This window comes from Scaptodrosophila lebanonensis, unplaced genomic scaffold, assembly GCF_003285725.1.
Source record: "Scaptodrosophila lebanonensis strain 11010-0011.00,11010-0021.00 unplaced genomic scaffold, SlebRS2 tig00000001-arrow-pilon, whole genome shotgun sequence".
Classification (NCBI taxonomy): Eukaryota; Metazoa; Arthropoda; class Insecta; order Diptera; family Drosophilidae; genus Scaptodrosophila; species Scaptodrosophila lebanonensis.
The window spans coordinates 27,520,681-27,544,801 of NW_022060529.1; the positions used below are offsets into that span (position 1 = coordinate 27,520,681).

Consider the following 24,121-nt stretch of genomic DNA (forward strand, 5'->3'; position numbering starts at 1 on the left):
TAGCCATATAACCAGGCCCAATGCACACATACATACATATGTACAAGTACACAAACACGCATAAGGCACGATTCTGATGTAAATGTAAATGTATGTATGCATGCATGGAATATTTCATATTTAATTTAGTTAATTAATTAAATTAATTTAGTTAATTAATTAAATTAATTTAGTTAATTAATTAAATTAATTTAGTTAATGAATTAAATTAATTTAGTTAATTAATTAAATTAATTTAGTTAATTCATTTAATTATTTTTTTTGGGGTGGTACAGGGTATTTAAGAGTTGAGCCTGCTCGACTTTAGCATTCCTTTCTTGTTATACCCTGTACCCGTAGGGTAAACAGGGTATATTAGGTTTGTGCAAAGTATGTAACATGCAGAAGGAAGCATCTCCGACCCCATAAAGTATATATATTCTTGATCAGCATGACGAGAGAAATCGATCTAGACATGTCCGTCCGTCTGTCCGTCCGTCTGTCCGTCCGTCTGGATGAACGCGAGGATCTCAGAAACTATAAAAGCTAGAATAACCAAAGTTGGCATCCAGATTCTCCTAGGTCCGAGTAAGGACGAGTTTATTTTTTTTTTTTTAATTTTCCCCCCCTTCCCCCGCTACAGAATTTCGTCAATAGCGTCCACATTTCAAATGCTACCTCAACCAAACTTTGCACACACAATTCATATATAATTGTCTACTGGTGTTCAAAATTTTATTCAATTCGGTCAATTCTAAGAAAAGTTATTAGCGAAACAAATTCTCGCCAGTACAACCCCCACAAACTGCAGCAACAAGTTCGCTCTTCTTCTTCCTCTTTTTGTTGCTGCTATGGGCGCATATAACTCAGTGACGAAAGTTTACCTGGGTACAGGGTATTACACTGTCGGGCTTGCTCGACTGTAGCGTTCTCTCTTGTTTTTATTTTGTATTAATTGAGTTCATAGCAAAGCTCGAAAATCGCAAATGCACCGAGCATTTTACATGGTTTGAAATTACGTTTTTCTATTTTTATAATTGTTACCCACAAGCACGATAAGGCTGAGAATAAAAGATACCCGCCCCTCACGAGCAGATTGCGCCTACAATCATTTATCTTATCAGTACAAGAATGCAAGAATAGCTTGTGGGGGAGAGCGTATTGTGCGGGCATGTCTATAAAGAGAATGCTATAAAGCAGTGCGTCATATAATCGTATTGCATGTATGGATGTGTACTGTACAAGTACGATTGGTATCTCTAATTGGATATCGGAATGGACAAGTGCTGAGCTTTACTCGCTTTAGAAGCCGCTCTTAATAAAAAGCAATAATAATAGCATGGCAATTTGATTGAGTATACATACATATGTATACTAGTGTTTGGCAGACATACTCATAGAGAATGAACCACAGCCACGGGTACAGCCTCTAGGAAGAAAAGAGGAACAGAAAAACCACAATCATTGCGGGCTCAGCTTGGGGACAGCAGGCTTTTAAGGGTGAAGGCAGCTTAAGGGAAATGCTGCAAACGCAAAGCTAAGTACTTCTTTTGATTTACCAAATACACTCACAGGTTGGGCTTTCGAGAGCGCCGCGACGGCTTTGTTTAAACAAATGCAAATCCCTTAAATGCGCGCTAAACGCAGCGGGGATGTGAATGAGCCAGAGGCGAATGAGGCAGAAGAGGCGGTGAAGGCGGTGAGGCGGGGAGGCGGGGGAGAGGCAGAGCCAGAGGCTGCTTGTGTTTTGGTCAAATCGAAAATCGCGTGCCCGGCACGCTTGTGCTTTGTTTGTTTGTTTGTTTTATTGTCTATAGTATGTGAGTGTCTTTGTTGTTGCAGGCTTCGGTTGCCAGTTGGTTTTTGCTTCCGCGTGCACACCTTCCACATAGCAAATGGCTTACCTGCCCACACCTTTTGCTCTTCTTTCTTTGTTTTGTTCTGTTTTGTTTCGCAGACAGAGATTTTTGCGAAACTCTGACGAAACTTCTGTTCGTTATTTAGTGTGCACGAAAATGTTTCAGAGGCTCTGCCGCTCCTCCTATTGACGGTGCTGAGGCCGCATCCGGAGCTCTTGCTGCATTTTCAATTGCACCTTGCTTTTAGTTTTTATTTCTATGACCACTTCATAAATGTTTACATGCGTCGCTTTCCACTCTACTATTTTATTTTATTTGTATGTATTTATTTATTTTTTTGCTGCTGCCGCCTGTTTTGACAACTTTTGTGCCTCGTGATTTAGCACTACTAATCCTCGCGCTCTTCCCCCGCGCAACGGGCAATTATAGTTTGTACGGGTTCGACATTTCAATTTCGAAAAGTTCGGAATCGACTGCACGTACGAGTATGCACGACTGTGAGCATTTGCGAGTATGCCTGTTTGTATATATCTACATACATACATACATATGTACGTATTCTAATTATGTATATGTTTGTATTCATCTCGTGGTTCTATTTTCGTGACTGCAGCTCGTTCACAATTTTTGAAACAATTTTCTTGTCTGTTTGTTATGTTGGCCGTTGTTTTGAAACATTTTTCCGTTTTTGGGCATTGCACTGCAACTCATTGTAGTGGCTGATGTTTTTGTTTTTGCCGGAACATTAAGGCAATATTTATCTCGCTAAACTTATTTGGAACTAATTATAAATCCCGAGCGGGCAGACAAGTACGGAAGCTTGCATAGTATTGGTCCATTAGCCTCAATTTTGTTTAGTTCGCGTACAAAATTTTCATGCCAGTATGTAAGAGCAGAGAAAGAACCGTAAACAAAGGCGAAACGAGCACAATCTTTTCAGTTGGAAAGCTTTCTTTGCAATAACGAGCAGGTTGGTAGTTGCTCCGGAGGCCGACATTCCCGCAGCCAATGCCTCCACCATGCACCATTACTGTGGGGTAAGTCACCTACACACGTCCTTCACAGCGGTCGCGCACTTAATTCCATAAAGTCTAATCCTCGAGAGCGTTTTTGTTACCAATAGCGGCATTAGCATGAAATCTGTGATGAGTTTAAGTTCGTAGTACTTTCAATAATGTTCAGCCGCCGACACCTTCTGTGGATTGATGTATTGACACTGACTGAGCAACTCCGACCATAGCCGTCAGTTCCATCCGCATTTGTGGCTACAAACAGAACCATTGGCATTCCAGCTGTAAGTACTTTGATGGATTTAATCGGAGTTGGGTCAATTAATGCTTAATAGATTTAGCGTACCAACAACTGATGGTTGACAAGAATTCAGCATTGTTTCAAGCAATATATGCGTATGTATGGGTGCGTATAAGGCTAAGATATTATTAGCGCTTTGAAATTTGAACATGCATTAGGATCTTATTTCCAAATGCCTTCGGCAGCATGGGCTATTTCGACAACATAGTCTTAATGGAAAAATCGGAAGGAAACTGCATAAAATGCTGATTCGGGTACTCTAGCATTTTGACAAAGCCAGATTGCATTTTGGCAAAGACAAATGCAAGTTGAATTACTATATTCGGATTCAAAATCGATTCAGGATCAACTTCGCATCCGTGTACTTTAGCTAATAATTCCGTCTATGAATCTATGGCTACAGAAGGGAGTAGCTTAGCACCATAAATCTAGCGGCGTTGAACCAGAGCATTTTATTCCACAGTCCGAAAATGGAGCATCTACGAACGAAACTAAGTTACTAAGTTTTTAGCCAGCTGGTTCGTAGTCGTTTCAATTTAATCTCTCTACGTGATTCATAGATTTTTCCCATGGCAACTGGCGCACTTGATCGAAAGTGAGCAAACGTGGCACCCAACGTGCCGCTTTCTGACGGCAATGGTGGTCTGCAGACATCTTGGTGATCTCAGCTATTCATCTTACTTTGATTGCATAACCATTCAAAGAGATACGTGTATGTAAGTGGCTGTGGTAAATTGTCAATCGTCAGTATAATTTGATAAAAGAGGCCTAGTTATAAGAGCTTACGTTTAGAGTTCGGCTGCTTATAGTCAACCAAGCATTAAGATGCACAATTATAATGAAGAGTTCGATACAAAAAGTTTAGTATCATGAGCTAGCATAAGTATATGGGATTGTGAAAAGATAATGGGAGAGAATAGGGTTGTGGGGTATTGGTGGGGTGTACGAGTTAACCAAAATGGAATACTAAGGTCGAGCGGGACTAATATTTGAATACCCTGTACTTATTCGCACAAAGATGTACAAAATTTTTCTTTTAAATTTAATTGTTTAAGTTAATAAATTTATTTAATTTAATTATTACATACTTTCATGTAAGCATGTGTGCAGTAGAGAGTTGAGCATTCTTCCCCTATAGGGGATTTTCCGTCAGGATATTCCTTTCAAATTTCCCCTTTGCTTGCCCCAGCCGTGATTAATTCGTCACCACGGTCTTTAATTATAAAACCAACTCGTGCTGCGTACACACATAAGGCATCCTTCTGTCTACATCAAGTCGTCGTGTCATGCTGAATATAATATACTTTTGTACCTTTTTGGTACAGAAAATTTATTATACTCTGTACATGAAATGTACAAGAGTATATTAGGTTTGCGCGAGCTGAAAAATATAACAGGCAGAAGGAGGCGTGGCAGACCCCACAAAGTATATATATTCTTGATCAGCGTGACAAGTCGAGTCGATCTAGCCCTGTCTGTCTATCCGTCCGTATGAACACATGGATCTCATAGACTACAAGTATAAGAGCTAGAGTCACCAAATTTTGCACAAATATGCCTTATGTCTGTGCGCTGCGCAAGTTTGTTTTATTTTTTTTGATTTTCTCCCCACTTCCCCCATATGGGGATTTTCCCGATTTTCCATTCGTATAATCGCCTATATCTCGGAGACTATAAGACCTAGGAACACCAAATTTTAGTCCCAGATGCCTTTTATGAATATGCAGAAAATGTGTATTTTGGAATTTCCCTCCCTTCCCCCTCTCCACCGCAATCCATAACTCCCGTATTTCGCCAAGTTTGATAATGATACGAAGTTATAGGCATATATGTACATAAGACCAGGCAGTGCCCACAGCTGTTGTTGTTGTTACTGCTTTGCTCAGGCACACGAGACATACACAGACACATACATGTACAGAGTATATCAAAGTCGGGATACCCGAATTTAGCTTCTCTACTTGTTTATCTCTTATATCTTTATTTATGATCTATCCTAGGTAGGACAATTATTAAATTATATATCCTTGAAGTGTTCAATCATGTGTTTTGTCATGAGGTGTTGGTGGAAAATATAAAAACTAGAAAAATTTCGGACTACCCTCGTGTTACATTAATATTTTTGGTGTAGAAAATCCAGTTGGTAAAATGTTTTGGCCCAAAGAATTTTGTGCCACTTTTCGGCACAATATCGTTTAATTTAAACAACAAACGGCCTTGCTTAAATCAGTGTGTGCGTAAATTTCTAGCTCAACTACATATTCCCAACAACCCCCATAGCGATTTATCTATCGCAGCTAATTTGTGTTTGCCTTTCATCTTTGTGTTTTGCTTGGCTTGGGCGCAATTAACGTTTTCTGGGTCATTAATGGGAAATGGGAAATATGCAAAAAATGCAGACATATAGCATATAAGTAGCATTATAAATAATTTAATTTTAACAACAAACACACACATTTCGCTTCAGTTTAATTACATGCTATATGGAAATATCTGCTGCGGTTGGAATGTGAGGCGCTCTAAGGTCGATGTCGTGTCGTTGACTGCGGGTGCGTTCTTGGTGTTGGCGTCAACGCTGCCGCATGTCAACAGCCCGCCCAGTTTATGACAATTCTCATACACATAACACATTAGTTGCTGCTGGCTGGCGCTCTCTATGCATATATATTTACATAATGAGCTTTCTTTATTATGGCATTTGGCCTTTACGGCGTGCGTTGACAGACAGAAATCAATGTAGGCGTTGCATGAAGCATGAGCATTTTAAAGAGATCTGTTGCTGCAGACCTTGTTGCTTGAACTTGTGAAAGAGTGATACAAAGACGGTGACGGTGATGTAGCACGGCAAACTGATTGCTCAAATCCCAAAGCAATTGGTCTTGCTCCTGATGACGTTCTTTTACCTATTTCTGATTAATATGGGCCACTTCCGGCGCGTCTTGTTTACAAGTCTAATTGTACAGATGCCCACGTAAACAAAAATGCGCAGGTGTAGGTATTTATAGCAGCTTGTTATTTTTTAGATTGGTGCGTCAACTATCCCAGACTTGTGCTTGAATGGCTTCGCAGATGAATTATTTTAATTGGCATACTCATACGTTTATATGGGTATGTGTATTTATATGCAAGTATAACAATATAAATGTTCATAAACTCAACTCTTTGCGGCTGACCGCAAAACAATTAAATTTGATTGCGCTTTAAATCCCTTTTCCAGCTGAGTCGTCGGTCTGGCACGTGCTCAAGGCATAAATGAAGGAAGGACGAGGCAGCGACTTGACTTTCTAATCCTTTTTAGCAGTATTTGAAGTTGTTTCTCGGCACGTACGTTAGCGCCCACACCTAAGCTCTTCCTGTTATTGTTGCTGCTACTGCTGCCATAAATTGCAGAAAATTTATTTCACCACAAGGATTTGCTGTGTGAATTTTGTGCACGTTGTTTGTTGATTGTTGTACGTTCGCCCTTAGCTGTTGCACAGACAAAACAAACAATTTTGTTTATTTGTTTTATTAAATTCATTCAGATTTTAAAGGGCAGATTGATTAAAATTGCGGCTCTTTTCTACGGTGCACTGCCATTATACGCACACATACACTTACACTGCATTGTGTAGAAGAGCGAGAAATGCAAATGAATATTTAAAATATTGCGCACATGCCATTACAAGTGGCCGCCAGTTGGATGCTGATGCCGATGCCGATGACGTTAGCGATAGCCGCACATTCACATTTACAGACACAGAGATCCATGAACTTTAAATCATAGACAAGAGGATGGCGCTCCCGCCCAAGTAGCAGACAGCCAACAAATTGCTGACATAGCCGCACAATTGGTGGCCAGTTAAGTACAGAGAGGGGGAAAGGAAAATGAGAGAACAGAGAGAAAGAGAAATGAATAATATATTTGCGCACTAAAGTATGCTTTGTTTATTTTTGCGCTTGTAAAGCTATTTATAGATGTCAATAACTGCATATCGCGTATAACGTAGTATAAACCACGGGAATGCAGTTCCGTGGCCGTCATAAATTTAATGCAACGCAAAATCTCATCAAAAAACGCAGAGCAAGAAAAATATTGAATGTAATTTTATTTACCTCACCCCGAACAAACACACTCCCACCTCAGCACGCACACATTCGCATCTGTTTCTCTCTATCTCTCTCCACATTGCATTGCCATGATTCGTCGTACAAAGGATGCTGACGCACAGTGGGTATCTAGCACATAGAAAGCTGGAATGATCGGTTACAACGCTTTGTAAAGTTTGTTGCGAAAACAGCCAAGCTGTTAATTAAATTTAGTTACCCTTTGATAAGAGACAGCGTCTGTCATTCCCTTTTATGTTTCCTTTGTCACTCGATATAATCGTATTTACTATTATTTATATTACTTTATTGAAAACAAAGGTGGTTGTCTACAATGTAGATTACCTAAATGAGGATGTTCCTCTTGCGAAGAACGATACAGCTATGCGAAAAATAATAAGGACACTTGCATTGAACAAGTTAAACCACTTATCTGCTCCAAATGGAAGGGTTTAATAGAATATGCGCAATTACATCAAGTGCTGTAAAGGTGGCCAGAATGCCAATAAAGAACCGTTATGCTGGTTTTTAAAAACCAAAAAGTTGTCCGCTATTATGAAATGATAAATACAATTTAGGATTTGTAACCTATCAAAACAAGATGTTGTTACGGAGGTAGTGTTCGCTGAGAAGCATGTCTAGTAGCCTCTAAAGAAATGACGTAATATCCTGTGCTTGCAATCTCTCTTAATCTGATTGAAACAGCTAACGTGTCTGAAGACCATTGAACACAGCATTTTCGTAAAAAACTGTCAAACGTGGAGGGGCTCAATTTTGGTTTTGTTGATGGTTTACTTGTCAATGTCTCAAATATCAAATTAAGTAGACAATGTTGGGATTGAATACCTTATTGTAATAGACTAAGTGACATTGTGTTGCCTTTTGTCGAATATGTCTGGCTGATTTTAAGATAAAAAGTTTTGTAACAAAATATTGAATATTGAAAATAGGGGCATAGCGACATAACTTCTACAAAATATCTCCCGCTGCTTGTCACAACTATTTGGAAATAAGTGGCCCTGTATCCCACACTCCCTTCTTTACATTTATTAAAATATGTTCGTTCTATCATGGCCCGTCGCTTGTGAAATCCACTCCATATTAATATTGGAGAATCGAAACAAATTCTTTACGCTCTTAAAGGTGTATTTCGAGTTGTTGTCTTGCTGAAACGGTCCTATATTTGATTGTGGTAGAAATTATGTCGTAATTAAAAAACTGTTGAACATTATTGTAATGCACTAACTTAATTTAATTGAATATTTTGTTTTAATAAATAAGTCGAATTTCACGAATATTTTTAATGAAAAGAAATATTTTTTTCTTTACCTATTTAATTTTGAAACATTGTGATGTGTCCTTATTATTTTTCACTAATAACTTTATTTAGAGCTTCCAAATTTGAGAAAAAAAAAAACAAAAATATGTACGCGTAGAATAATTATACAAATTTTAAAACAAATTTCCAAACTGAAAAAGAATTAAATAAATAACAGTGTATTTCAATAAAAATATTATAATAGCTAATTAATTGCCAGCCCGGCTATAGAAAAAGAGAGAGAGAGAGATTATCTCTCTGATAGTCAGTGAGATCAATATAATTTTTAAAAAAGCCCGGAAAATAATTGTGTAAAGCGTAGTTAGTTGTGCATCTAGGAAAGATAAAAGAAAGTAAAGGGGGAAAGAAGAGATTAGAGCTAGGACAGCCTCAGAGGCCATAGAAGAACGTGTATTGAAAACATGAATTTTATAGCTTTTGTACTTCCGGATATGACTATATGACTCATCTAATAATATAGATTAGGAGTACATATATATAAACATTCAGTGTGGTTTTCCATGCCTACTTATGTATACGGCATAGATTTTTGAGCTATAAAGCACTTAATGTTATTATTGAGTCTTCTTTGCAAACTTTACAAAAAAGCATAAGTATGTTATTTGCTTTGACTGACTGCTCTTTTGGATTTCTCAAATCATGTTTTAGTTATTCATAACATGGTCACAATAACATCTCTAATAGTAAACATAACTCTGTTTACAACAGGTCAGTGAAAAGCATTCTACTCTTTTATTATGTGACCTTTGGTGCTGCTTATCCCACTGGTTAGATATTCGTACTTTTAAAATATCTCTAATTTCGATTTTATCTATACGCAGCTTTCAATTTTCGTAGATGCAACATCGACAAGTAAACAAAAACAATGCTAAGAACATCCCATCTCTTTGTAATAGTGTGCTTTACTTTATCCACTGTGTGACGCTTGGGAAAATAGGGTACGTTATGAAAATATATCACATGTGCAATGTGTGTCGCCATGCCACTATACTACTTAGTCTCTGTTTGTGTTTGCATAGGAGACTGCTTATGGCTTATACTATGCACACACACACACACACACACACTCAGATCCGCGATTTCAACATGGCGCACTTCCTTTCCCAAACGAAATCTTATTTCCGCCATGGCACACAGCGCATGCAATGAACAATGAACAGGACGTTCTGTGGCCATGTGCAATACCATGTGCAGCTTTAAAGGCACTTCGCCGCGACCCTGAGCTGCAAAGCTTGCGGGCTCCTGCTTGCCATGGGCTGGCATGGAGAAGCAACAGCATCAGCATCAGAAAGTGGAGCATTTTCAACTGGTAAAGTCAATTCATTTGTTTGACGGCTTGCTGGATCGGTGCTCCGTGCGCCCACGATAAAAGACACACGCAACCATCAAACATGCTTTACCTGTGCGTCCTTGCCCACATTTGTATGTGTGTATATAGTATATGGTACATGTATATGTATGTGTAAAATGTAAGTGCAAGCGTGTATGTGGTCCAAATGAGTTTACGTGCTGAAATGTTTGCGTGCACGCGTTGCTATGTGCTGCTTAAACTTACTCCTTTTCCAGCTGCCTCCTTCCTCAGCTTGCTTCCTTGACTTTGGCTTTTTCTGCACGGGCGGCCATGTACCGGAAGAACCAGACCCTTTCCACCGTTATCTATCGCTCTGCGGTGCGCCCTTTCATCAAAAACCAGTTTAAGATTTTTGATTTAATTTTGTTTGTTTTGTGTTTGTGTGCTGCTGGCGGCGCGCTGCACGTACCATTCGTTTTGATTTGATGGTATTTTTGGATTTGTAACTTCAAGTGGCTGCTCTAGACATAGTCAAGTACCTAAATGGCATGCAATACGCCCAAATTGGCAGATTGTCAAACACAGACACGCATATTTCAAATCAAATTGAACACGCTGCATCTGACAGCCTTATAAAAATGGTCCAAAGAGAATGGACAGCGAACTGACCACATCAATATCAAGACCTGATAAACCCATTCAATTTTTCTAAAGTCTACTTTACTTATACAAAACACATCGAGTAAAATAAAGCGCAAACCTGTCATACCGATCACTAATGAGCAAGAAATAGCCTTTTTTGAAATTTCTGTTAAAACCAATATATGTATACCCCGTGTCCGATGGATAAGAAGGGTATATTAGGCATTTATGGCTAAAACTCTCTGTAAAACTGACCTATCACAATAAAATATGGAATATCTGAAATATATGTGCACTAACTGAAAGTAATTGCCAAATTTGTTTAAATAATTTCAAGAATTTCGGGAGGCATGGAAAACCATTAATAATAAGGAAAAAATTCTCTGAGATCTAGGTTTTCATACGGACGGACGGACAGATGAACAGACTTGGCTTAATTGACTTGTCTTGTCATGCTGATCAAGGATATAGCTATATGATTGTATAAATAACCTGTATAAACAACCAACTGTAAATTTCTCTCACTCTTTCGAGAACCAGCCATGTGGTCGGTTTATACGGCCGTTTTTTTGTGTCCCTAGTATGCAAATTGAAAATAGGTCATTCACAAAATAGCGAGAGCTCCTGCAATAGTTTAATACTCCTATATGTACATCGGTAATGGCCATGGCCTGAAACAAACAGCCACATGCTATCGTCGCAAAGAGACAATAACTCCAAATATTTGGTTATTGGTTATTTGGTTTTTATTTGTTTCTGAGGGAAATTTAATCATTAGAGAAAATATTTTAAACTTGATCATATATATCGATTGGAAAAACATATTTATGATAATAAGAAATATTTCCATAATTTCCAGGGCATAAAACATTTGTTTATAGAATGCAAATTTGCAAAAGCTGGTCTTTTGTGTTTTTTATGGCGATTTACCAAATTGTTGGTATCTCTGAGTGTAACAGATTTTGTAAAACTAGCGGTTATGGCTCAAATATTGTGGATACGAACGGACTGACGGACATACGGACTGGCATGCAGATGGACATACGAATGGTCTTGTCACTCTTATACTTTATGTAAATATCTAAGTATCTATATTCCGACATTCTAATGTATCGTTTCCACATTCGGATACTTTTCTTTATTTACTGTTTCTTTTAGCAACAAAAATGTGCGTAATATTTTGTCCTATACATATTTTAGGGAGAAGTCCAGGTTTAAGAAGAAAAGAAGCACGCAAATGAAATAACAGAAAATTAGTTGTAATTGAATTGTTTTCAGGCTGTTGAAGGCGCCAACGGCATCAGGCGTGTAGCGGCCTAATCGCCTTACTGCGAACAACAGTACCAACAACAACATGTGCAACTTGTTGATAAGTCTGGGTCTGTCTGGCTGCCACATGACCCCCGGCAAGGTAATGCCGATGCCGACGCCGTTGGCTATTGAACTTCGACTGCAGTTCATAACACCCCCGCACACAGTCAACTCCCATATACGTGAACACAAACTCACATGAGTAGGTTCAGCCCTGACCTTCACAGAACTATGCTATGGCCGTCTATTGGGCAAATATTTGACATTTTAGTCTAATTAAATTAGTTGGACGGCCCTCGGGAAAGGTATAAATTTCCGTGTGGCGGCATCGACGTGCCCACAAACATATCGCAACGGGGAAATTCGCAAGTCGCAGTCGAACAAGCGGCTTGTAGCACGCGGCTCGTCAATAGCATTGTGCCAACGCGTGTCGTGAGGCAAGCTCCTTCTATTCTGTTCTGTGTTTGAAGCGAGTGCACGCGTGTTTATAAATACATATGTGGGTATATAAAAGCTAAAAAGCTGCAGCCCTATTGTTGAAGTGATAAGTGAAAAGTACGAGCAGTATGAGCAGATCCTTGACAAGCCACATATGAAAGTTCCACCATTGTTTGGCAAAGCTGAACAATTGCACACCTTTTTATGTGCAGGCAGAATGCAGGAGAACGTAAGTGGCTTAACTGCCCCGGATTAGCAGCCAAAAATGAATTATGCCACGTGCTTGCAGAACAGTCGCCGAAGGCAGTTTACACACTTCTTTTTCTTTTGCGCTGAGGGCGTGGCATTTGCCGACGCCGCAATGGTCCACAGAAACTCATTCGATTGCATCATCAGCTTGTGCCTAGACTCATGCTTGTACATATATAAGTAGCAGTATGCACATAGCTGCTGCGAGTATATCATCAAATTTTCAACAGCAATTACCGTTTTAAATATCCGTACTCGTCCAGTTGCCCCCACTCGATTGTAACTCTTGCCAGGCAGCCATACTCATCCCGCCATGCTTATCGCACAAGGACAGCAGATAAATGGAATTTATTGTGACATTTTTATGACTCGCAAAAAACAGCAAAAACTGTATCAGCACACTTATAATTCTATTAAGTTAATTAAACAAAGCAATGGGCAGCGGTCTTTTGTTCCTGCACAATAGCCCCACCGACGACGAGGACGACAAGGACGACAGGAACAAGCACACTTTTTAACAGCCAAAAACGATTCATAGAACGTTTGCGCTTTTTATGAATTTAAAGCAGGCATTCCATTTTTATTATTGTTCTCCTCAATGCTCTTCAGCACTAGGCTCTCACGCAATCTACATAAGTAAAGATATTACTCTCCATGGCTGAAATGATATAGAGCAAATAAATAAACGTTCAATAAAAATAACATTGGCAAAAACTGTGAAAATTATAAAAATTACAAGTGACGTGGTGCTCTTATTATATATACGCGAATGTGCCAGCTTCAAGGCACGGGGAAGTGCACTTTGTGAAAATAAAAAGTAAATAAGAGTGTATACTTGTACATTCTGGGGAATTAGAAGAGCAATTGAAAACAAAATGTGATTGAACTCAAATATGCAATATGTGAGCAACTGTGTTTGCCAAAAGTGCATCGAGGCGGCGATTACGAAAATTCTGAACATTTCGTTTGCTAGGAAGCAGCGGGACGTTGTATTGTGTGTGCTCGTAGTGGCGAGCTCAGTATTGCTGTGTAGTGTAGTGTAATGTTCCATGGATCGCTTGGTGTTGCAGAGGTTGGAGAATCTCTACTGCACATCTACTAGTGGCAAGTGTATTAAAAGCAACTCCTATTCATTCTACTTGCAGCTTAACAACTGTGCAGAGTTAAATGTGTAAATTACCCTGCAGTGTGTGAAAAATCATTTTAAAAAAGGCTTGGACGCACCAAAACTTATAAACAGCTTAAGCCGTGGCTTTTTCGAACCAAACAGAAGAGCAAAAAATAAAATAAATACATAAATAACTTCGGGCCACATAATCAACTTTTGTTGCATCTGCTGGCTTAGTGTTTGAGCTTTAGTTAAGCTTGTGGATTGTGTGTAGGCGTCTGTGTGCATTGTACTTATGTGCACTTGTATGTGTACCCGTAAGTCCTATGACATTTGACTGCGAAAAAGTGCTATAGTGTATGAACCCAACGGTGTCTACATGGGCAGCAGCGCGTGAGCAAAAAGTGTTGAACAAGTTTGGGAAAACTGGAATCCATAGTATTCTTACCCACATACATAAATTAGACGACCCAACTACTTTTTGTCAAAAGAATTATCAGGCATTTGACACTGTAATAAACATGCATCACAAGAAGAAAAAAGTACGAGTGGGCGTAAGTATGAAAACCCGACCGGACACTGATCGAAAACTTTCCGCCCTATGCTTTTTACATATAGCACGAGTATGTATGTATGTGAAGTTATAGTAGTCCGAGTGTATAGGATTGGCTCAGTTCTTGTTGCCTTGCGTGTAGTACTTCCTATGCGAGTCTATCATCACCCGACAAAGCAATCGAGGCAGCTTAACGTAAACTCTTCTTACGGCGGCGCATTTAATTTGCCTGCGATTTAAGTATCGCAGATAAACCAAAAGGAACAACAACTGCGCACCACTTAAGCGCGCTTTGCACATAATTTTCGAGTAAACGAGTATGTGTGAGCGCTTATGTGTATATTTTGTTTATTTTTTATTCATTTGCAATTCCACTTACTTGCGTTTTTTTCACACGCGGCGGCGCGCATTGAAAAAATGCCTACTGACGCCTTTTTTACAACGGGGAAAACAACTAAAATTACATACATACATACATAAATACATCCGTACACACATACTTGTTTATATGTATGCGCAGGTTGCGCCCACCCCTGGAGCTAATGGCGGCATTGCAGCTGGAGCCGGTGCCCCTAAAACGGTGGGTGGTTGTGTGCCGCTGGGATTACCACAACCTTTGCTGCTCGAGGAGAAGAAATTTCTGCTGGCTGTCGAGCGTGGCGATATTCCAAATGTGCGCAGGTGAGTACTACAACAAGAACAACAACAACAACAGCAACAACAACAACAAGGACACGTGCATGGGTGGACGACAGGCAGACTTATAAAGTGGCGTTGCGGTTTTTGCGCTTTTTTAAATGACGCACGCCTGGGGAGTGAAGGTGTCGATTGGCTGTATGCTGATATCGGAGCCCATAGCATGAGAAGGCAGTATATAAATCCTATACACATCCGCCTACTCGACTTGAATGCGAGGGCTGTCGGCCTGTCGGTCTGGCGGCTTCAATTATGGGCACAGCAAGTTGCTTGTTTGCCGAGCTTTAAAGCCAATTTTAATAAATATACAATTAATTTGGTTTTTACAATGAATACTTAAGTGAGTTGACAGCAACGCATGAAAAAATGAAAAACTGAAACAAAAAATTATTCTTATTCTCTTGAGGAACGACGGCTATAGCCAACGGAGCAAAGGATTCCAAAACTGGCCTTCTACACGGCTACTGACTATTCATATGCATTGGATTAGCTAGTCCCCTGGCGCATAAGTAATTCCAACATTCTTGAACTGAATACTGATGCCGTTTCCTAACGAATCCTTTGGAAAGTAACAATAAAAAGACACAACCCGCACCACTTCCAGGCAAGCTGGATCGTTTTCAAAGAAGCCATCATCCCAGTGCCTTGGAAGTTCACCAAAAGAATTTCCTTCGTCATCGGGAGGGTCGAACCGAAAGTCTATTCCCTCATCGTCATTCTCTTCTTCCAAGTGATTTTCATTAAACTCTGTCGCTGATTGGGAAACAAGCAAATATTACAGAATGCCAAGAAGTCCTTAAAAGCTGCATACCAATTGTAATGTATTGGGGCGCATACGTGATGTTCTTTGATAGTAATCGCCCTGATGGGAAGGGCGATATGCTTTGTGTAAAGGTCTTATACTTGGAAAAAAGCAAACGATCCATTTTGTCTACACCCAACGTTTGTTTTCAAAGCCAAAGCACTGAGAGCGTGATTGTTTGTGAATGTAAATAGAGACTGACAGCTATTTCAATGGAATTTAAATACCAGGAAAATACCTATTGTCTATCTTATATGACTGATCGATCCTTTGAGAAATTGTAGTTTAATATCTGAAGCTGTTGCCTCAAAAGCCGTATCATCCGTGTACATGATGAAATTTAATAGCTGCCTTGAGAAACTCACGTGAAAGCACCAGATGTTTAGGTATTATATCGACTCCAGGCTACTGTAGTCGATCTACGGTCGTCACATTTAAGGATTTCGATACTTAGTTGTCTGAGTTTTTCGAATTATTCAATTCAATAAACAAATTCCACATTTTTGAAATGACTATAAACGCATTTATTCCAATTTCGTTTTAAATGTTCGTTGTCTAACATTCCTTGATATTGTATCAATCGATAACAGAACGTTGCTCATTACTAGTTCGGAAATGACAGAAGAAAAAACAAAACCCCAAACTATCTTAGGGAAACTTTTGTCTGGAGTAAAAGCTTTTTAATTGGAGTGTCTGTTTGTCTGAACATGAACATGCATTATGTGTGTATATCAATATTGAAGTTTGCATATTACCAAAGCTTTCCTTCGCTGCTCTTTTAGTGTATGTATTGTGAAAGGGTTTCTGTCGTGGTCGGAAACCCAATAAAAACTAAGATTAAGAAACAACTGTCCTTGGATTTGAGTGTGTTGTTCGCGGCAACCGCGATTACTCGTCTTAAAAGTTTATAAAACGATATGGATTGTAGCTTTTCATCTCGTCCAAAGTATAGCGATAGATAACCTTTGAGGGCTCCCCATCGGAGCCTGGGTCCTCGTCCTCCCGCAGCTCGTCACCGCGCTGCACGTGTATGCCCTTCATCTGGCAGGCACGACGGTAGAGCTCCTCCTCACGGTCCATGTAGAATTGACACGTCGTTTGGGGGATGAGGCTGGTGTAGCTTGCTGCTTGAAAGGGCGCGCCGAACCATCCGCCCAGCTTCACAGTTTGAGTCTCTGGTCAAGGTTAGATAAAATGTTTAGCAAGTCCCGAACACTCACTCACACACACTCACACACATAATGCGAGTACTGGCAACACTCACCCTTGTTCTTCTGCGCCATCTTAATGACTAGGCTCTGTCCCTCGGTCGCATTCATTTTTCCGTTATTGATTTTGAAATAGCTTACAAGAAATTTAACTGCCAAAAGAGAACGTTTCTTGTGGTGTAAGTTTTTTGTTAAATATATGTAGTTTATTTATTATTTTCTTTGAATTTTTTACAACAATTTACGTTGACGAACGACTGGGAAATGAGTTTTACAAGTTAATCATTTTAAGTCAGCACTCATTGCGTTTTGACAGCTGACCGGCATGGGCTACTAGATCAAGATTTTTGTGTATAACCAAAGGAGTCGTGTTGACCAACACAAATCTGTTGTTCCATTTGTGCATTACTGAAAATTCAAATTTTAAGTGCCCAGGCTACTGAGCTGTAACATTAACCAAAATAGAAATGAACTTTTTGCCAATGGCCACAAATTTTGAGTGCCTTTTTGGCACTCGATTGATTGGCAAACTTTATGTATCAGGGGCAGAGGTCGCATGTAATTATAAACTTTTTGTGCCCGAATTGAAAGAGCGAGTAAAAGTTGTTGACTTTTTCTCAAATGTTTCTGTGAGGGTGCTGCATTTGTTTTAATTACTTGACTTGTAGCGTTAATAAGGACACAACTTAAAAAAAAATTTCCAGAATACTACAGAAGGCGCTGCGACGCCATCACATCAACATCAACTGTATGGACCCGCTAGGCAGACGGGCTCTCACTCTGGCTATTGACAACGAGAACTTGGAGATGGTAGAGCTGCTTGTTGTGATGGGCATCGAGACAAAGGATGCGTTGCTGCACGCCATCAATGCGGAATTCGTTGAAGCTGTGGAGCTACTGCTCGAACATGAGGAACTCATCTACAAAGAAGGAGAGCTGTATGTAAGTTTTGCTGAGCCAAGCTAATTTTTGGCCCACATCCCACATCTTTAAATGGGGTGGGGTTATTTGAGTGGGCTTAGTCTGTAAGTTGAAGTTAACATGATTTTAATCAGTTTTGCGCTGTTGAAGAAGGGACGCCGATGCCGACGCCAACGCCAACGTCGACTTAGATGTCGTTAGGCACGTTCGTGACAGAAGCTCGAGCGATTGCGAGCATGATAACAGCTTTAGCCTGAGACAGAGCATTCATCTGTTATGTAACAAATTAAGCTGTGTGTCGGTTTGAGTGCATCCTGCTTTATATTTATGCGCACGGGCACGCTTCATTAGGCATCCATTGGGCGCTGTTTGAGCGTGAAAATGACTATTGTAATGCATACATACAAGTACATACATATAGTACAAGTATATGATAATCATATGCTCAGGGTGCAATAAAATGCTTAACACACTAGACATTATAAAGCATAATATTGTGTGGATATACTTGTATTCCTATTCATTGGCAGACAGCGCTGTAACTCTGCGTTGCCCACTGGGTGGTTTCTGGTCTTTGCTTGATTAAGCAGCCAATGTTGCAGAGACGTTGACTGAATTGAGCAACTAGGCGTATAAGAGTGGGCAGCACATGTAATATTCTTCAACTTCATTTCCAGAGCTGGCAAAAAGTGGACATTAACACCGCCATGTTTCCCCCAGATATAACACCTCTAATACTGGCTGCACATAAAAATAACTTTGAAATCCTACGCATCTTACTAGATCGTGGTGCGGCGGTCCCCGTCCCACACGACATACGGTAAGTATGAGAAGGCACAAAGAACAAAAACACATCCGCAACATTTTCGGTATTTATTGGTCATAAAAACGTTTTGTACTTGTTTTCTTTTTTAATGCAACCTACACTCTTCTGCTATGACAGGTTTTCCATAGCTTGCAAGTTGGGGCTTAAAGTGTTATCGGAGTTAATAGCGCAAAAAAGAAATTATTTTCACTGTACTTCTTGTACTTGTAGTTTTCACGGTTTGTTTTTGTCTGAGCCACTTTCCTGCCACATACACGCAGATTGCTCAGAATCTATGTAATTATTAAAAATTTCAGACCAAAGGCACCATTTCGGTTAATTTGGTATAGGCTTTAAATTTTGTTGGTCAATTTTCCTTCATTAGTGCTGAATCCGTAAATCTTATATTTTAAAGATATTCTTGCTAAAGTTGTATTAATTATACCCTATACCTTAATGGTGTGCTAGTTTATTGCAAATGTACATATATAATTCATACACGTCTGGACTGACAGATCCGTCTATCCGCTTTTATCTTTGAAAGTATAAGGGCTAGAATATTCAGAATAAAAGCATTTCCAGCACCATTACGTGTACATATCCTTGATCAGCATAAGCAGTCGAATCGATTTAGCTATGTCTATCTCTCTGTCCATTCTTCCGTATGAACTTCTAGATCCCAGAGACCATAGTTGTAGACCAAGTCATAGTTGTGGACACCAAATTTTGCATATGTGTAGACAGTACAAGTTTACTTCAAAAGTTTCCTTTCCCTGCTAAGGATGTTCATCCATAAACTTTACCTAATACATAAATATTTACTATTATATTAAATTAAAAGTTATTGGAGAAATAATTTCCAATTGGATATTTTTGTTTCCTTCCATCAAAGATGCGGCTGCGAGGAGTGCGTGCGCCTCTCCAGTGAGGATTCGCTTCGTCACTCCCTATCGCGCGTCAATATTTATCGTGCGCTCTGCAGTCCTTCTCTTATTTGTCTGACCTCCCATGATCCTATTTTAACGGCATTCCAATTATCGTGGGAACTCCGCAATCTGTCGCTAACCGAGCAAGAGTGCAAGGCGGAGTACATAGAGCTGCGAGGTCAGTGCCAAAAATTTGCGGTCGACTTGTTAGATCAAACGCGGACCTCCAATGAACTTGCCATAATACTTAACTATGATCCAGAAATGTCCACCTATGAGCCAGGGGATCGCATGAGCCTGACGCGCTTGGTACAGGCAATATCTTACAAGCAGAAAAAGGTAAGTGAGCTCACGACTTCCAGAATTTCCCCAGACTCTTTTCTAGATACCAACTCCTTACAGTTTGTAGCGCACTCGAATATTCAGCAGTTGCTCTCGTCCATTTGGTACGATGGACTTCCTGGCTTTCGGCGAAAGAGCATTATGAATAGATTCTTATGCATTGTGCAAGTCGCTGTTCTCTTCCCCCTCTACTGTTTGATCTACATGTTTGCTCCTTCATGTACCACGGGACAATTGATGCGCAAGCCCTTTATGAAGTTTCTCATACATGCCTCGTCCTATTTATTCTTCTTATGTAAGTCCGACCAAATTATCCCGCAAGACCTGAACAAGGCAAGAATCAAACAAAAACAGCAACACAGCCTAAAAATAGTTTATATGGCATGGGCATAACTGTTGCCCTGAAATTACAGCTATGTAACTTATTGCCATTTGATTACATGCGTGTATACAAATTTACATCTGTACCTTCTAGTTATACTTATTCTGGTGTCACAACGAGCTGATGACGATGTGATACGCATCTTTGGCACGACGCGCATGAAAGCCGAGCTGGCCGAACAGGAGCTGCGTCAACGTGGACAGGCGCCCACCAAGTTGGAGCTGCTCGTCGTGCTATACGTATTTGGTTTCATGTGGGAGGAGGTGCAGGAGATATTTGCTGTGGGCATACAAAGCTATTTGCGAAATATGTGGAACTTTATTGATTTTCTGCGCAACAGTCTTTATGTGAGCGTTATGTGTCTGCGGTAAGTTGTTAAGCGAGTAGCATCGCATTGAAAGTCTTGGCCTACTAATGGCCAACCCATACATTTCCCATCCAAAAGATAATACCTGATAACTCTTTTGTTACAAAAAGTAATTGGCTAATTAACCTCACAAGGAATATAGTATGTCAGCTTCAGTATTAAGCAATCAATGATTTAGTTCCATATAACACACTTGTGTAAAAGAACCCCAGGGTTCAACAACATTTGATTGATTCAGCAGTCTTGCATACCGAAAGGTTGATTTCACCTACTTACTTATCTTTTAATTTGATTCATCTTTATATATTTATATAACAACAAGAAAGGAATGCTAAAGTCGAGCGGGCTGAACTCTTAAATACCCTGTACCACCACACAAAAAAAATTTTATAAATTAAAAAAATTTCATTAATTTAATTAAATATAAAATATTTAAAACATGCATACACACATAAGTGTTATCTAACGAGAGTTACTTGCTTACTTATAGTGCATTTGCCTACATACAACAGGCTACGGAGATAGCGAGCAACCCACAAATGGCATACATTCCTCGGGAGAAATGGCATGACTTTGATCCACAACTCATAGCCGAGGGACTTTTCGCCGCCGCCAACGTCTTCTCTGCGCTGAAGCTGGTACATCTATTCAGCATCAATCCGCACTTGGGGCCGCTTCAAATCTCATTGGGTAGAATGGTCATTGACATCGTCAAGTTTTTCTTTATATACACCCTAGTGTTGTTTGCGTTTGCTTGCGGCCTCAATCAACTGCTGTGGTACTTTGCCGCGTTGGAGAAGAGCAAGTGCTACGTGTTGCCCGGAGGAGAGGCGGACTGGACATCGCATGGTGACTCCTGTATGAAATGGCGGCGCTTTGGAAAGTAAGTTGAGCTGTGGAGTCACTGGCCCGGCAATGGGTCAGTTCGTCTCTGGATCGGCAATGTCATTATGCCGGCCAGCTAATTACATTGCGACATGTGACAAGGCACATTTAATGCTGCTGGCCTCGGACTTTCTGACCTTAACTGCCTACTCATTACACTAATTTCTTTTTTGCCATCTTACTTATTGTGCTTAGCCTGTTCGAGTCCTCGCAGTCGCTGTTCTGGGCCAGTTTTGGCATGGTGGGGCTGGACGACTTTGAGCTCACGGGCATCAAATCGTACACGCGCTTCTGGGGTCTCCTCATGTTCGGATCGTACAGCGTCATCAATGTGATTGTGCTGTTGAACCTGCTTATTGCAATGATGTCCAACTCGTATGCCATGATTGATGTAAGTGCGCCATCAATTAAGTTGATAGTGGACTGACCATTCCCATTTCCTTGCTAGACACATTCGGACACTGAGTGGAAATTTGCGCGGACCAAGCTGTGGATGAGCTACTTTGAGGACAGCTCAACGCTCCCGCCACCCTTCAATGTACTGCCGTCCGTAAAGTGGCTAATCAGAGCATTTAGAAAGTCCAGCAAGGCCATAGATAGGCAGCGGTCAAAGGTATGTAAACTCAATAATAAAACAGCGACCTGAAGAAGCGCTAAAGCACACTTTATCTCCATAGAAACGACAAGAGCAGGAGCAGTACAACAAATATGACAACATTATGCGTTCACTGGTCTGGCGCTATGTGGTGGCCATGCATCGCAAGTTCGAGGATAACCCCGTGACTGAAGATGATATCAACGAGGTCAAGAGCGATATTAGCACCATGCGCTATGAAATGCTCGAGATATTCGAGAACAGTGGGCTGGATGTATCTTCGGCCAACAAGAAGGAGAAACGTAAGTCGAGGTGAACTAAAACCTCAAGGCGCGGAGTTCAATGTCACCTTTTTACAGCCCCTCGACCGCGTCGTATGAAGGTCTGGGAGCGTCGCCTTATGAAAGGCTTCCAAGTAGCACCGGTGCAAACATGCGGCAATGAGCAAGACTCCTATGGAAATGTCAACGGTGAAGGCGACATGCATGAAATCAAAGTAGAGAGTGTACCCTCCAAGCCGGCCAAAGAAACGGCGAAGGAACGCTTCAAGCGAGTGGCACGTACCGTACTCATACAGTCAACCACACATAAGTGGAATGTGGCACTACAGGGCACGATGCCGAATTCGCAAATCGGACGGTGCACTAATGATGGTCGTAAGAACTTGCATCATCTGGGGAAAGCAATCGAGGAAGCCAAAAAGTTAGTAGACAGTGATAATTCCCTCAATTCTAAGTAGATAAATTCAATTCAATAAATGTTATTTGTGTGTCCCATAGACTTATTATGCTTAATCCGACGAGCGCTTCTGGACGAGAGTCGCCGATACGGATTGAGTTTGTGGACGAGAAGACAAGCACGCTACTTGAGTTGCTCAATCAAATTAGCGATGAGATTAACGTGCGCCAGACACCTATTCTGCAGACTAGTTGCAGGCCAATTTGGAGGCCGCCACTGAGAGCTGCACCTTTTCTGGCCAGTAGCAACGCGCGCTCGCTGACGGCACCCGAATTACGTCTGACAAAGAGAAGACCTGGATCCGCGACTACAACCAATCGGGATTATGCAAAACCAACAGGTGCACCAGCGCGTGAACCCAATTGCAAAGCACGCGAGCTGCCTCTATGCCCTGGAAAGCTGCAGCAACAATGTGCCGGGTCCAATAAGCCGTGCGCTCCGCCAAAGAAGTCGGCACCGACGCCGCCGCCTATTAACGCGCCAATGCTTCCTACACACGCCCCTCTTGCCGTGGAGGAGGGAAGCGCCGGCTCTGTGCGTCTTGAAGGCAACAACAGCATTTGCGTGCCCCTGGGCAATTCCAACTCCTTCGACATACATGTAGTGGATCTCGATGAGAGTAGCCCCAGCGTGGCCAATGACAATCAGTCCGATGCAAGCTCCATAACAACTATAGACACCAGCCGAGCTGAAGAGTCTAATAAACATAGGCTCTGAATGAGCTGGTGGCGTGACCAACTGCGTTTCGATTCGCAAGCAGCATTTCTGTTTACTTTTGTTGATAAACCCCAATGCAAACTGATAAATGTGTACTGTGTATTTATATTTGTATTTATATGATATACCTATGTGTATTTTACATTATTTATGTGGAGAGGGATATACACGTATAAATTAAAGCTAACTCAAATATTTGAGGATGAATATATTGACGAATTAAAATGGGCCAAGAGTACGAGTAGGTACAAATTTCAATTGACATTCAACACAAATTGCGCATATTTATTTACACATAATTCACAATTGCAAACACCAGGAAAAACATATAGGAATGATTTTTGAAATTGCGCCGAAAACCGCATACTCTACACATGAGACGATTTAGTTCCTCGTAAAAACGTAAGAAACGATAGATGTAATCATAAAAGGGGACCAGATCACATACTGAGAGGTTTCCATTCTGATTATTATTTAACATCATTAAGCAAGGACCCATCAATAGTTTACTAATCACAAGGCAGAAATGGCAAATCGGAGATATATAAAGATCTCAGCAGATCAGTACGAT

The 24,121-nt window shown here is 40.5% G+C and overlaps 4 protein-coding genes across 5 annotated transcripts in view; 1 reads left to right on the forward strand and 3 right to left on the reverse strand.

Annotated features, from left to right (window-relative positions):
• LOC115634791 (serine/threonine-protein kinase DDB_G0283821) overlaps window positions 1-1,998 on the reverse strand; it is a 43,118-nt gene extending 41,120 nt beyond the window's left edge. The window contains exon 1 of the mRNA XM_030532699.1: window positions 1,884-1,998. The gene's annotated coding sequence lies outside the window, so the exon portion shown is untranslated. The remainder of the gene's footprint in view (window positions 1-1,883) is intronic.
• Window positions 1,999-2,709: 711 nt separating this feature from the next.
• Window positions 2,710-23,645, forward strand: LOC115634743 (transient-receptor-potential-like protein). Of its 2 annotated transcripts, XM_030532635.1 has the most exons (14): window positions 2,710-2,875; window positions 2,962-3,132; window positions 14,687-14,847; window positions 17,577-17,814; window positions 18,471-18,613; window positions 19,491-19,863; window positions 19,927-20,161; window positions 20,342-20,615; window positions 21,106-21,498; window positions 21,696-21,891; window positions 21,949-22,113; window positions 22,178-22,397; window positions 22,455-22,797; window positions 22,875-23,645. In XM_030532635.1, exons 4-14 carry the CDS (start codon window positions 17,623-17,625, stop codon window positions 23,548-23,550), a joined length of 3,210 nt encoding a protein of 1,069 aa, XP_030388495.1. In that variant the 5' UTR covers window positions 2,710-2,875; window positions 2,962-3,132; window positions 14,687-14,847; window positions 17,577-17,622; the 3' UTR covers window positions 23,551-23,645. The 2 variants fall into 2 exon arrangements, with proteins under 2 accessions (XP_030388495.1, XP_030388502.1); XM_030532642.1 differs by lacking the exon at window positions 14,687-14,847.
• LOC115634758 lies at window positions 15,129-15,814 on the reverse strand. Its single transcript, XM_030532654.1, has 2 exons — window positions 15,674-15,814; window positions 15,129-15,615 (listed from the first exon to the last, which is right to left on the reverse strand). The coding sequence occupies exons 1-2, from the start codon at window positions 15,786-15,788 to the stop codon at window positions 15,353-15,355; spliced, it is 378 nt and encodes a 125-aa protein (XP_030388514.1). The 5' UTR covers window positions 15,789-15,814; the 3' UTR covers window positions 15,129-15,352.
• On the reverse strand, window positions 16,323-17,142 carry LOC115634767. Its single transcript, XM_030532665.1, has 2 exons — window positions 16,929-17,142; window positions 16,323-16,839 (listed from the first exon to the last, which is right to left on the reverse strand). The coding sequence occupies exons 1-2, from the start codon at window positions 16,981-16,983 to the stop codon at window positions 16,562-16,564; spliced, it is 333 nt and encodes a 110-aa protein (XP_030388525.1). The 5' UTR covers window positions 16,984-17,142; the 3' UTR covers window positions 16,323-16,561.
• Window positions 23,646-24,121: the final 476 nt, after the last annotated feature.

Bases quoted from the DNA above. Each gene is read 5' to 3' on its own strand.
- LOC115634758 (XM_030532654.1), bottom strand. From the start codon at position 15,788: ATGGATCGTTTGCTTTTTTCCAAGTATAAGACCTTTACACAAAGCATA. The intron at 15,616-15,673 runs GTATGCAGCTTT...TTTCCCAATCAG, and splicing joins GCCCCAATACATTACAATTG to CGACAGAGTTTAATGAAAAT.
- LOC115634767 (XM_030532665.1), bottom strand. From the start codon at position 16,983: ATGAATGCGACCGAGGGACAGAGCCTAGTCATTAAGATGGCGCAGAAG. The intron at 16,840-16,928 runs GTGAGTGTTGCC...AACCTTGACCAG, and splicing joins GATGGCGCAGAAGAACAAGG to AGACTCAAACTGTGAAGCTG.
- LOC115634743 (XM_030532635.1), top strand. From the start codon at position 17,623: ATGGACCCGCTAGGCAGACGGGCTCTCACTCTGGCTATTGACAACGAG. The intron at 18,614-19,490 runs GTAAGTATGAGA...CTTCCATCAAAG, and splicing joins CCCGTCCCACACGACATACG to ATGCGGCTGCGAGGAGTGCG. The intron at 22,798-22,874 runs GTTAGTAGACAG...TGTGTCCCATAG, and splicing joins GCAATCGAGGAAGCCAAAAA to ACTTATTATGCTTAATCCGA.